The sequence below is a fragment of the Vigna unguiculata genome, chromosome 10, assembly GCF_037176805.1.
Source record: "Vigna unguiculata cultivar grain cowpea cultivar isolate G323 ecotype 2 chromosome 10, ASM3717680v1, whole genome shotgun sequence".
In the NCBI taxonomy this organism is placed as follows: domain Eukaryota; kingdom Viridiplantae; phylum Streptophyta; class Magnoliopsida; order Fabales; family Fabaceae; genus Vigna; species Vigna unguiculata.
The window spans coordinates 40,021,676-40,036,962 of record NC_140801.1 but is presented as its reverse complement, the minus strand read 5'-3'; the positions used below and the strand labels follow the sequence as shown (position 1 = coordinate 40,036,962).

General features: G+C 32.0%; 1 protein-coding gene across 1 annotated transcript; it reads left to right on the top strand.

Annotated features, from left to right (window-relative positions):
• Positions 1-699: 699 nt before the first annotated feature.
• On the top strand, positions 700-6,549 carry LOC114166625 (PH, RCC1 and FYVE domains-containing protein 1-like). Its single transcript, XM_028051375.2, has 5 exons — positions 700-1,120; positions 2,043-4,182; positions 4,279-4,425; positions 4,673-5,358; positions 6,324-6,549. The coding sequence occupies exons 2-5, from the start codon at positions 2,236-2,238 to the stop codon at positions 6,478-6,480; spliced, it is 2,937 nt and encodes a 978-aa protein (XP_027907176.2). The 5' UTR covers positions 700-1,120; positions 2,043-2,235; the 3' UTR covers positions 6,481-6,549.
• Positions 6,550-15,287: the final 8,738 nt, after the last annotated feature.

The window sequence follows — 15,287 nt, the reverse complement described above, 5'->3', positions numbered from 1 at the left end:
GAAGAGTAGATGTAGTGGTGGAAATGGTGTGGATGGTGGTGGTATATTGTCGAAGTTGGAGTAAGAGGAGAATGAGGAGAAGGAGGAGAGGAAAATGAGAAAAAGGAAGAAGAGGGCGAGGAAGAGGACAAGAAGAGAAAGAGGGGCAGAAGGAAGAGGAAAAAGGAAAGGAAAAAGAAAAAAAGGAAAAATAAAAGGAATAAAAGGAGAAAGAATTACCGACGACTAAAATTTATCTGTGAATATTTTATTGACGCATTTTTTGTCGTGGATAACCTGGTAGTAAATTTAGATTACCAACAAATATTTACCATTACCGACTTAAACGCTTGTAGTATTTTCTTGAATTCTTTGAACGTGGGTCATTTCAATAAATTCAATACTTACTTTTTGTTTCTTTAATTACTATTTCATGAAAGGATTTATTTAAATTTTCTTAATTGATTCCAGTGACTACATAATAATTAGTGAACTTTCAATTTAAATAATTTGTTTATAAATTATAAGATATATGTTTAAAATGATCATATATTTTTTACAAAGATAATGACTATTATTACTTTGTGAGTGCATACACGTGTATACGTGTATAATGTTTTAAAAATGAAATTAATATCATAGTCGGTATGTGAGAGTTGTGCCCAATATTTAATCACTGCTTTATTATTTGCATATAGCAATCTAAAATTTGACCATGCACTTTCCTTTCCTTTCGCATCATCTTTTCCTTCATGATCTGTAATTCTTTCCGATGACCTTTTTCGCTAAAACAATTCACAACCCCTTTTTAACTCAATGTTACAATTCCATAACCCTTTTTTTCTGATTTTAACAATAAAATCCATGATTTTATTTGTGCATGAAAGATTCTTGTTATACCCACAACCGTTATATAGTTCTTCTTTGAGCTTCGAGGATTCATACTCGTCCTTCATCACTTTCATCAAGACATTGGAGCTAATTTTTGTGAGAGTGGAAGTGAAATGATTCAGGATCTATGAAGTTTGGGCCATGAAAATCCATGTGATTCTATTATTGTCTCTTGTGTTCTATCTTTCAGAGTTTCAATTCTGTTTTTCAGATGGGAATGTATGGGAACCCCGAGCATGATATTGAACAAGTTAGTTCCACTAAAGCTATCTTTATATTATCAAACTTGTTTCTATTACGTTAAGAGTTTCTTACATGCTAGATTATTTTTATAAAGTCAATTGAATCGCACAAAATTTCAATTCAAATTGTTACACGCTTGTGCTTTGATTAAGTGGGGCTTTGCTCTAAGGGTAGATAAAAATCAATTATGTGGGGTTTCATGTTGTAAGGAAAAAATGCAGAAGTGCCTTTGTTTTTATATAGGTTAAATTCTACAAAGCTTGACCTAATATTTGTATAGTTAGCTCAAATTGTCCATTCTAGCAATAGGAAATCAAAGAAAAAATATGCATTGCCATTGTAAAATAGGTTTAGAAGATGGAAGTAATTTTTTACCACTTTCATTGAAGATGATTTGCACTTTTGTAGTAGCTAATTGTGTTAACAAAATGTTTTATTATAATTTATGCTCTTTAGGTGCTGAACTAATCAGAATCTAATTTCAATTTCAACTATTTATTGAATGCATTCAATCCTTTAAAGAGAGACACACTTGGTTAATGAATAAGCGAGGAAAAAATGTTGAACTTTTTGTATTATACAATCACAATGATAGTTTACTAGAAAACTAAATTCACGTTCAACATTAGACATGCAGAGTCAAAGGAGAAAAGTAGCTATGCCCATGGTGAATTTCATATATCAACACAATCAGGAACATATAATTTTAATATATTAGTTCTTTGTCATTATATTCTTGAAGAGACTCATGGTCATATTAACGATCTTTCAAAGAGATTTTCTCAATACAAAAAGAAGGCACCACTTCATGCATTTCAACTTGTCACTTTGATCTAAAAGTTGAAGGCCATTCTTTTTAGTTCTGCATTTGCTTGAACTAATCTATTGGAATGCCTTTTTATATAGTTTTTTTTTTTTTTTGAAACCAGGAACTATATGAGCAAGAGATATACCAGTTTCCAAGAACATTACAAGACTAGATTGAGAAAGCTTGTCCATTAGCTACAATACTGGAGTTAAATTTGGACACTGATCATCTTGGTAAGGACCTTGTTGATTCAATTTCTATACCAACTCTGCATTGTAGTTGCAAGCTCAAATGTGGGGTTAGAATGTGCAATCATGCAACCAAGAACAAGTAATGTTGCGGATGGCATTCGGGTAAGTACCTCAACTAGTAATTATTGTGGTGGGACTGAACTAGAAGACCTAGACTCATTTCGTGATGTGTACATATGGGGTAAGGTTTTGTCAAATGGGGTTTCACCTGAAGGGATTGGAACTCAAAATCCTTCTCAGATAGATGTGTTGATTCCAAAGCCTTTAGAGTCAAATGTTATTCTAGATGTTTGTCGCATTGCAACTGGTGCACACCACATTGCTGTAGTAACTAAGCAAGGGAATGTTTTTACGTGGGGAAAAGACTCAGGGGGAAGACTTGGTCATGGAATCGACAAAGATTTTGTGTCCCCACGTCAAGTTAAGTTTCTAGAAGGCACTGATTTTGTCTTTGTTGCATGTGGAGAGTATCACACAGGAGTTATATCGAAATGCTATGAACTTTACACATGGGGTGATGGAGAACATAACGTTGGACTTCTTGGACATGGTTCTGAGGCTAGCCATTGGATGCCGAAAATGGTGAGTGGCCCTTTAGAAGGAGTTGAGGTTGTGTCTGTTGCATGTGGCACATGGCATTCTGCATTGGCAACTTCAGATGGGAAACTTTTTACCTTTGGTGATGGTGCATTTGGTGTGTTGGGCCATGGAGATCAAGAGAGTTTGTGGTATCCAAAAGAAGTGAAACTTTTGAGTGGTTTGAAGACTATAAAGGTTGCATGTGGAGTTTGGCACACAGCAGCTATCATGGAGGTTGAATTTCAATCTGGTTCAGATTCTTCTTCTGGGAAGCTTTTCACATGGGGTAATGGAGATAAACATTGTCTGGGTCATGGAAACACAGAAACATACCTTCAACCTACAAGAGTTGCTCCACTTATGGGATATAACTTTCACCAAGTTTCATGTGGGCACACTATGACTGTTGCTTTAACTACATCTGGCCATGTTTTTGCAATGGGAGGAACTGAACATGGTCAATTGGGAAATCCTGTGGCTGCTGGAAAAGTACCTACTCTGATCCAAGATAAGTTGCTTGGTGAGATTGTTGAGGAAATATCATGTGGAGCACATCATGTTGTTGCTTTGACAAAGAAAGGTGAACTATATACATGGGGAAAGGGTGCCAATGGAAGATTAGGGCATGGAGATGTTGAAGATAGGAAATCTCCTACATTGGTGGTAGCCATGAAAGATAGGACTATAGAAAACATCTCATGCGGATATAACTTCACTTCATGTGTATGCATCCATAAATGGGTCTCTGGTTCTGATCAAACACTTTGCTCTGGTTGTCGACAAGCGTTTGGTTTAACAAGAAAAAGACACAATTGTCACCACTGTGGTTTGGTGTTTTGTCATGCTTGCAGTACTAAAAGAGCGTTCAAAGCAGCATTGACTGCAACACCAGAAAAACTTCATCGTGTGTGTGATAATTGCTATGTTAAGCTCAAAAAGTTTGATGAAATTGGTACTTCCAAGTTAGACAAAAAGCCTACTACTGCTACCATTACTACTACTACTAATAACTCCATATATGAAAAGGAAAAACCAAACCATGCAGCAATAAGATTCTCAAAAACTCTCTTGGCTCCTATAACTGAACCAGTGAAATACCTTGAAATAAAGAATAATATCCATCAAGGGAATGATGATTCTTCCTTTGTACGAGCTTCCCTTGTTCCATCTCTTGTACAATTGAAAGATGTTGCATTTCCAAGTTCACTTAGTTCTATTCAAACTATTTTAAAGCCTATAATACCTCTTAGTCCGCCGCAAACTCCGCCGAAAACTACGACACCAAATACCAATCCGGGGCCCAAATTCACGAACACGGTGAGACAAAGCGCTCCACGCCCTGCTAGTCCTAGGTATTATGGAGGTATTAACGACAGTTTAAGAAGGACAAATGATATTTTGAATCAAGAAGTTGCAAAGTTACAGAAACAGGTAACTTTGATGTTGTTGCAAATACAATAACATGTCTTTTGTTGTTGCAAAATGCACTTTGTCCTTGCTAACAAGTTTAGGATATTCTCTGTTCAGATTCAAAGTTTAAGGGAAAAGAGTGACATGCAAGATTTGGAAATCAAAAGGCTTAACAAAAAGGCAACGGAAGCTTCTGCCCTTGCTGCAGTGGAATATTCTAATCACAGAGTAACGAAAGAATTTGTTGAATCTACTCTATCTCAGGTATGTTCATGCTATATTTTAGGATTGTAGGCCAATGTATTAGGATATATAAAATGAATAAATAATATAGACGTGAGACAAGATACTATCAACAACCCTTAGACATGATTCATTTTCTCTGTATTTCTTTTCCGTAAGAAGGAAAATATATAATGAAAAAATAAATTATAAAATAATATTTATTTGTTATTAGTAGTAGTAGTATTCATTGAAATTATCTAAATTTATTGTCTTTGGTTTTATGTAGATGAAGGAAGTGACTGACAAATTGCCCGGAGAAATTTCAGAAAGTCGGCATTTGAAAGATGTACTTATTCGAGTCAAAGATTTTCTTAAAGAAACTTCAGACTCTGAAACATCTTCATCACCAAAGTTGAAGACTATGACAAAAATTGCACCTGTTAGAGGTACCTCAAATAACGACTCTTCCAAATTCCACGCTGAAAAAAAAGTGGCTGCAACAGAAGCCAAACCTTGTCAAGATGAAGTTCAACAAAGAAAAAAATCAAACTTAAAGTTGCATGAAGAAACAGATAAATCAAAGTTGGAGTCAACACAACAAAACACACCTACTTCAGACTCCAGCACTTCAGACAAACTAGATGAAATTGTTCACGTCATAGAAGTTAACAATTGTGAAGAAAGAGGAAACTCTATCAAAGAAAGTGATGGATCAAAGTCGGAAATTGAAAACCGAAAACCTCGTACGCTTTCCTCAGCTAGTAGTGACCTTTCTGAAATGTCAGATGATCATGTCTTCCATGATTGTATTGGTACACCAATGACTTCAGAAAACTCCGAAGAGAGTTCAAGATCTTCACGACCAGGAAATCAGGGAGAAGTACAAGTTATTGAAAAATTTGATCATGGAGTTTATGTCATTCTCATGTTACAGCCTGATAGTACCAAAATTTTTAAACGAGTTAAATTCAGGTACGTTATATCTTTCCATTTTTATTTCAGTTTTGTTTTGGAATATATATTTTTAAATAGAGTTCCCCAATTTCATATGCATATGCATCTCAATATAGGAATATTTTTCCAAGATTCAATTAGGTGATTATACACCTAACTGTAGATTTACTTGTGTATAACTTTTGCCATATATATGATTTCAATTCGTAACCTGCAACATAAGTTGACAATTTTATTTTTATATTTTTATATTTATGAGTAAAATAAATTTAAGATGGAGAAACCTTGATTTGATTATTACCTTGGATGGACCATGTTTACTCCATTTTTTAATTAATGTTTTCATTTGATTATTATACCATGTCAAAATTCAAAATTATTTCAGTTATTAATTACTTCATTACTTTTATCGCTTCAGTTCTGAACGAAGTTGTTCATAGTTCTAGGATTTTAAAAAGTATATTTATTACTATTTTTCTATTACACCTTTATGTATTATTTTATTTTTTTAAAATAATTTAGACATGTAAGTATTTTGTTAGCTTAAAAGAAAATGGTAGAATAAACTGGATTGAACAATTACTCTATTAAATTTAATAAGTAATTATTAATCTAATTTCACTGTGTAATTTATTTGACAATTATTTTCTCTTTTCTCTAATTAATTTTTTACCAGTAAAAATTAAATATAATTAAATAGACAATTTAAAGAGTAGTCTAATCCATATTGAAAAGATGTACACCTTCGATAGAACTTTATATTAAAGGTAACTTGCATATATAGTTAAATTACTAGAAGATGCTAGTTTAGGCATAACATGGTGACACCGTTTAAATAATGTAAATGATCATATTTGTTCTAAAAGAAAATAATGATTGATGTTTTTATTTTTATTTTTATTTTGTCACCGAGATAAATGTTTTTGTCTTTTTTCTTTAACATTTTTTTTGTACTGTTTTTTTTTTCAATTATTTGGATGCAGTAGACGAAGATTCACCGAACATCAAGCAGAAAAATGGTGGAACGAAAACAAAGGTGGGGTTCTTAGGAAATATTGTCCAACACATCAAAAAAAACATTCTAATGTCACATCACATGTTAACGAAATTATAGACACTCCTCCTTCATCAATAGATTAGCCACTAATATCGACAAAGAAATTTACAAGCATTGTTATTAACTTAGTGTTTAGTAATTGTTAATTAGTTTATTTTTAATATTTTTAATTAATTATTAATTTAAATGTTAAATAAAAGTTAAGATAAAACCAGAATAACTTTTATTATTTTTTATAAGAAAAACAAGTTTTATAGATAATAATTAGTACCACAAGAACAAAGACTTTAATAACATCGACTATACTTAAGTGATGTAAACATATGACTTGTTTATAAACCATACTTATTTATTACATGTAAAAACAATATGAATAACTGCTAATCTTTATGTTTTCCATTAAGGACTAAATGCTCTCCTACAATCACATATAGGTTGTAAGTTAGTTGCCTTATAGGCCAGCACTATAATGAATATGTAGACTTAAAATTATTCATCGGACATTCCAAATTGTCATGTTAGTATTCTTTTGAAACCAGGCCTATGTAATCAATTATTCAAATATTATAGACTTTAAATAATTCCTTTGATTCTTGCTTTAAATTAGTTGTAATCATATTTTTTATTATAGTCAATTCTATCATTTTCTTATTTTTTAATTTTAATATGTTTACAATAAATTTCACTTGTTTTTACGTACTTAGAATCATTTTCATTATTCTTCTTTGATTTCAAACTACGAAACCTTGACTTCAAGCAACATTTAAATTTAGATCTTGGTAAATATTATATATATATATATATATATATATATATATATATATATATATATATATATATATATATATATATTATTCTCATAAGTTGTCTTCTTTTGAGCTTCTTGCACAACTATATTGGCATGATATATTGTCATACAACTTTGTATAATATTAAACTCTTTCATCTCTTTCAACTATAAAATTATTCCTTAGATGAGCACAATATGTGTCACGTAGTACACAAATTATAAATTTGTCTTTAGACAAATTGCAATGACAAACAATGTAAACACATTTCTGGGAAGTGATTTCATCATATTCACATTTCTTATGTAATATGCATCTAGAAAATCTTCCATAGTTTCCTAGCCAAGAGACGACATCAATACACTAGACTAAATGATATTATTTCCTTTCAAAGTCTCCCAATAGTGACAACAATGCACGCTAAACTATCATGTTTTGGCATGTCCTACATATTTATCCTACCAAAACAAGTTGGAATGAGTTGACTCTCACAATACTTGTGAGTTCATAGGTCTAGCTTGTCCCACAATAACTACATCTCTGTGGTCCAGTCCACATAAATTTTAAAAAGAATTGAAACAAAATTATCAACAAAGCCCTTTGTAATATTTTAATTCCAAATTTAAGTATTTATAAAAGCAACGATTTGCTAGTAGTGTAGCAATTAAAAGAAAACTCAAATATTAATAATGTATTATTTACTACACACAAATAAGGAAACTTACCACCAAAAATATATTAAAGTGGACCATAAAATAAAATTTAGATTTATACATGTAAATATATATATATATATATATATATATATATATATATATATATTGATGAAATAAGTAATGAATGAAATTATTTAGTCATATACAAAACACAAACAATATTGCACAGTAATTGGAGATAAAAAATAATAATATGGGTTGCATGGCAAGAGTAAGTTGGCTCATATTTTGACTTTTACGAACTGCGGGTTATTTAAGGTGAGTATATATGGATTGATGGAATATCCAACTCATTCTACACTATTTTACAGTGGGTTGCATGGTTTACCTTGCATTATCATCCCTACCTCTAAATGAGCACATCAAAGACCGACAATAACTATCTATGTAAGAAGTTGTTCTTACATTAATTCCTTTAACTCCATACTATAATAATTTAAGTTTGATACTGAATTCCTTAGCAATAGTGTTTTACCAAGTGAGAACATGTCATTATAATTAATTCACTCCACTTATGTACGACATTTCACCACCAATCTTATCTTGAATCTTTACTTCTCCACGCTTAGTAATCCTTCTTTTTTCTTCAACACCCACTAGCATCTAACTAACTTCTAAATTTTTAGGTAGGCCTAAAAGTGTTCATTATGATTCTTTTTAAAAGATCCAAGACTTTCCTCAATGGTGTGTTACCATGGTTGGCCTTCTATACTTTTCTATGTCTCCCTAAATTTTATTAGTTCTAAACTATCTACCTCTACAATTGTACTAAAATCATAACAAATGAGAACATCACACTCAAAGTCTTACATTGGTTTGATCACTATCCTCTCACTATTATATGTAAGTTGATAATTAATGTCAAAGTTAACATGTTCTAACCTCTAAGAATGAGAAGTTGGAGGTTGACATTTGTTACCGATGCACATTCTAACCCTTTATGTATAGTGTAATCTAAAATTCAAGACATTCCATCTCAAAATTACACTTTTTTCTTGTTTTTCTCTAGCTTATTCTAGATCTTTCTCATTCACGTCTTATCGAATATGACAACCCTCCATATGAAACATCTTGCTTCTCTAAGTTTCAACCTCCAAAACTTAATTATATATATTCACTCCTTTAGTTTATTCAATGAAGATACCTAAACTTTTAACTTATTCGTCTCAACATGTGCAAATGTCAATGTAACAAATGCTCTCATATTATAGTAATTTATTGCTCTTCTTTTCCACACCTTCCTTCTCTTGGAATTTGGGGCAAGCGATGGACATATGTTTATTAGATAGATAAAAATATTTGCAACCCCTAAAAGGTCTTATGCAAACCATTTCCCAGTAACATGCATCTCATTTGCTACAAAACTGGTTTTATTCATCCTCTCAACAAAATGATTTTATTTATGCCTTGGCAAGACCATTTTATTGAGGAGTAATTGTGGTTGTCCTAGGATACAAAATTTTTTACTCACTAAAAGGTGAGTCAGGTTGAACTGACTTATTTTTACCTCAACCCGTTGTGAGTCAACACATGTGTATCCTAGGCTACAAACTTCTCCATCTCGTTGGTGGCCTATCATTCTAGCAGAGGTCGCTCTAACTAGTGTCGCTCTCACTCTTACAAACCCTTAGTGCTATTGCAATCGCTCTCACAAACGCTGAGTTTAAGGTTTGGGTATTTCCTATCTCGAGGGCACTCCGTAGGTTTCAATTTTTGTCGATGTGGTCTCGTCATTATCCTTCATGTTGTCTTCTCCCTCCCTCAATTTGTTTCACTTCTTCTAATTTCCAAGTTAGGAATTTTGATTTATGGAATTAGTTATTTGATAACATATGGGTACTTGGCTTTTTATTTTTATTGATTTGTGAAATCACCTATTAAACATAATAAGGAAGAGGTGGAGGAAGCGGGATAGGGAGTGAATGATAGTGACGAGGTTGAGAGTTTGAAGGTAAACAAACAATGGTGGAATTAGAGTTTCATGAAGAATTTGGGAGTGAGACTTTCTATGCCAATTGTGTCTTGAACCGACATAGAAAGCTGAAACTTTTTATACCGACTATATCTACGCTGATTCTAGAATCGACATAAAATGTCTTTTCTAACCGACATAAAAAGTCTTTGCTACACTAGTATACGCTATATAATGGGTTTAATTATCTCTATTATTAGTTTATAGCTAGAATTCTTAATAAACTATTTTGTGAAGTCTTCCTTTGAGAATGCTTATAATGTAAAGAAAAAGTATTCATAACTTGTTTTCAATGATGAATGGATATAAATTTATTGTAGCTATACTGATTTAAAAATTGGTATATGACAATGAGTGAGAACTTATAAGAGGGAATGGATTATAATCATTTAAGCACCATATTTCATATATATCATTTTCTTATCAATTCTTAATGGTAAATTTATAAATAGGATAAATTGATATTATTGAGAGTATTTTACTCGTAATAGGAGATCCTAACTATATAAACAATCACTTCTACCATTTTATGATGTAAATATAAAGGTTAAGCATTAGGGCAAATGACTACACTTAAAAGGAAAATAGATGGTAGTATGTAGCAAAAAAATGAAATATATATATATTAAATATAACTCAATGAAAAGAAATGATACTCCTATGATAGTTTGTGCATCTACCATATAATATCACTGGTATTGCACCCATAATTATTAACTACACTCTCGTAACAAGATAAAAAGATCAAACACTTTTTATCACTACACCACATTGATGTTGTTTTTATTATCATTATTATGATCGTTACTATAAAGGAAGAAGACATTAATGCAGTTTTGCATTTTGATATAGCCTTATATGCTTCAGTTTTTAAAAACTTGAAGCATATAAAATTCGAAGCATATGGAAGTCTATATAGCTTATATGTTTTCCACCACTGCTTTCTCCCTTCCTCCCTTCCTCCACACTCCGCTCGCCATTCTCCTCCCTCTCTTCCCTTCCCTTTTTCGTTCCACACTGCATTGTCCCCCATTTCGCTTTTATTGTCATCAACCACAAACCAGAACTGTCGTTGTTGTTTTCACGATGCCACTCCCTTCCCATCCCTTCCCTCCAATCTCTTCCTCATTGTTGCTGCTATAGCCACCGCCATTTTTCTCCCTCCCTTTTCTGCCCATTGTGAAAATCCAAGGTTCGTTCATCATCTTCTATTTTTTTTTTCTTAATTCTTGATGTCTAATGCATTGTTTATGTATTTTGGTTCAGGTTAATTAATTCCTCATTTTGTATGCAAAACATTTGGTGCAGTGTCTAAACTGTTCTTTTTTTTTTCTATAATTATTTATTTATTTATCGGTTCATGCTATGGTTCTCTCACAACTGAAGCTAAAAAGTCACAATTTTTTATTTCGTTTGGATATGCTTCCATTGTTAACTGAAGCACAGTGTTCAAAACCATTCATTACACCGGTGAAAATATTAGGGAAACACGATAAGAAAAAAGAAAGAAAATGCAAACAAAAAACCTCATTCTGAATAGTTCTTTTTAGAATGTATTTCATGTGTTTGAGAATCCCGCTGGAAACTCATTTCAGAAGACATTATATGAGTTTTCGGAAAGTTTCTCTTAGAAATCTCATTTTGAAAATTTTATTTCAAAATAAATTTCAATAATTATGAAAATTCTATTTTGGAAATCATATTCCAAAAGTTTCACTCAAAAATTTATATTTCAGAAATTTCATTCTGAAAATATTATTTTGGAAATTTTGAAAAGTTTGTTTCCAAAAGTTTTTGAAATATTTATTCTGAAGGTCGCTTTTTGGGAAGCAAAATTTTGAAAATTGGAGGGTGCAAAAACTCATTGTTAGGTGCAGGAAGTGAAAAGCCTAATATAAAGTTCTACACGCACCTTAATGGATCGTGATAACAGTCATGGGGCTTCTCCTTATACCTCCAAAGAATTCTATTGCACCTCCAAAAGAATTTAAATTTCTTATAGTACTCCTCTAAACTCTTTGACTGTTAAGCGGTAAAGATTAAAAAAAAAGATTCTCTATGCTCTATTGTGAAATCATGGGTTCTTTCATATTTTGAAACCCAGTAAAATCCTTAACCGGCTTTTGAAATCTAGTAAAATCCTTAACTGACTTTCGAAACCTGGTGAATAGTATCAAACAGATTTGAAATTGTGAACCGGCATTTAAAGTTCGGTGAAGTGATTTAACGGAATTCGAAATCCGCTTTCTTTGTATACCAGCATTCGAAGCCCAGTTATTGAATTGTTTACCGACATTCGAAGTCTGGTTAAGCCTTTAACGAAATTCTAAATCAGTATTTCTTTTTAAAAACAACATTCGTAGTACAGTTGGTGATTTTAATTTTCTTATTTTTTTATTTGATTTTTTATAAGATTTAACTTCAATTGTTTTATAATTTATGTATTAATTATTTAATTTTAGATTATTTATATTTTATATAAGTACATTAAATAAAATTTTATTAATTTAATTTCTGTAGTTATTTTTACTTTATTAATTTTTAAATAATAATGATAAATATTTATTTAAAATATTTGCCTTTATAATATCTAGATTAATTTTATTTAATTATTTTAAAATTATTTTTATTTATTCATTATTTGTTAGCTTTTAATGTTTTTTTTTATTTATCTTATTTATTTATAAGATTTAATTTTAATTTGTTTATATTCATATATTAATTATTTAATTTTAGATTATTTACATTATATATAACTACATTAAATAAAATTATATATCGACAATGAAAGTACGGCTCAGTAAATTGTTTTTTTATTTAAAGTTTATATTTATATAACATTCGAATTTCGTTAGTTTAATTTTTTTAATTTAGTTTACATATAAAATTAAAAAATAAATAAAATGAATATAAAAAATTGTAGAAAACAAATAAGATTAAAATTTTATTTTTTAATTTATTAAACAAATAAAAAAAAAATTCATTCATCAAATAAATAAAACTATAAAAAAGTGTAGAAAATAATTCATACAAAATATCGCAAATAACAAAATTTCTAAAACAATAAAGTAATAAAATAAAATAAAACAAATTAAAACAAAAATTATAAAAATAAATAAATAAAAACTCAAGTTCAGAACTAAAAAAATAATAAATATTAATAAAATATATTACAACAAAACAACAACTTAATAATATTAATATAATTGAAAATAAATCTTATATGCAAAATAAATTAAAAAAATTAAACCGGCGGAATTCAAATGTCGGTATATAAATATAAACTTTAAATAAAAAAATAATTTACTAAATCACAATTGCCGGTAAAAATAACTACAAAAATTAAATTAATAAAATTTTATTTAATGTACTTATAAATAATCTAAAATTAAATAATTAATACATAAATTATAAAACAATTGAAATTAAATGTTATAAACAAATCAAATAAAAAAATAAGAAAATTAAAATCACCCAATATACTACAAATATCGGTTAAAAAAAAAACTGATTTAGAATTTTGTTAAAAGCTTAACCGGGTTTCGAATGCTGGTATACAAAGAAAACGGATTTCGAATTCCGTTAAATCACTTAACCGGACTTCAAATGTCGATTCATAATTTCAAATCCGTTTGGCATTATTCACAGGGTTTCGAAAGCCGGTTAAAGATTTTACCGGGTTTCAAAATATTAAAGAACCCGTGATTTCAGAGGAGAGAGAGAGAGAGAATTTTTTATTTTAACTTTTACCACTAAATAGTCAAAAGGTTCAGAGGGGTATTATAGGAAATTTAAATTTTTTTGGAGGTGCAGTAGAACTCTTTGGAGGTGTAGGGAGAAGACCCCAGTCATAGGTTTCAAAGGATCAATGCCCTACATCGTCCTCCAATTTCAAGAAAGAGTCACTCCACTACATCCCCAATTTGGTTACGAAATTCACATTCACCAATTCACCTTTTGCGTGTCGATGGAGCTAAGAAATTAAGACAAACACACATTGTTTTGGTTGAAAGAGAAATTCATAGTTTTTAGCTAGACAAGAGAAAGAGAAGAAGAAAACAAGGAAGCATGAGAAAAAGGAAGTGAGAATACACAAGATTTTAAAAATTACCAGATATTGTTACAATTTCTTTAAAAATCATAGAGACTTATTAGGTTTATAAAACTCCCGGTACACTTTGTAAGGCCCAGTTTTATTTTCTGCCCTAATGTTTAAGGGTTGGCCTTAATCTGTTGGGCCTAAAGGCTGGCCCACAGGGTGCTAAGGCCCTAAAGCTGTTAGGGTTCCCATTTCTGACTCATTCTTGCAAAAACAGAACCCTAAACGCTGCCCCTTCCTTCCAGAACGCTCTGCAAAGGCTTGACTCCGATCTTGGCCAAAGATCTCGCGAACTCAGTTTGTATTTCGCTCCATGTAAGTGTTCTTAAGTTTGTATTTGTACTCCCTGAAGCTCTTTTTCGTGCACTTCCTTTTTGGGTTCCACAGTAACCTTGTTCTTTCATTGTCCCGCTGTTCTTCCAGTTTCTGAGACTGCTCCTCGAACTGTTGCGCTCCGCAGTTGGTGTCGAGGTCTCGTATAAGCCCTTTTCAGGTAAGGGAAGCTAGTGATTTCGAGTGTTTGTGGTCTCTGCATGTTTTCTGAGCTTAAGTCGTATTCTTGATATGGGTTCATGATTTGATTGCTGGCTTTTGGACAAAATGCGTCTTTGGGTGTGTTTTTTTTGTATTTTGCACGTATGAACAGTGGCGAACTCTGGTTTTCTCGCCCAAGCGAGCTTGTCTCGCCTAGGCGAGACTAATAGAGACGCGCCCAAGACTTCATGCGCGAGCGGTCGCCTAGGCGGCTCGCCTCCATTTTGAGCGAGCTGTATCTCGCTTAGGCGAGAAGGGACTCGCCTGAGCGAGGATTCACAGGAGCCACTGTTCTTCTGCCCGAGCTCTCGCCTAAGCGAGAAGGGAGTCGCCTGAGCGAGGGGATCTCCCTCGCTTGAGCGAGGTCTTCTAGCCTAAGCGAGACATGGGCGAGTTGTGTGCTATAATGTGAATGGTAAATGATGTGGTTGCTTGTTTTCCTGGCTTGAATACGTTACTTGAATGGTATGAGGGATGATGTATTGTTTAATTTGAGGTTGAAGGGGAATGATATATTGCTTTATTGTGTATGAGTTGGAAAGTATGAGTTGCATGATGGGATTGTTATGCATGATGTTAATAGTATGGGAAATTCTTGATTGGTGGGTGGAACATGTATAAGATACGGGTAGGGCATAATTCCGCGACTCTTGTAGTGAGAGATCTTGGTGGCGCCTCATCTGTTGGACGTAATTCCATGGGCCCTCTTAGGGGGAGTTCCTGGTGGTGCCTCGACAAGAAGGACGTAATTCCACGGGGGGTCGTGGTGGTGCCTCAAGGC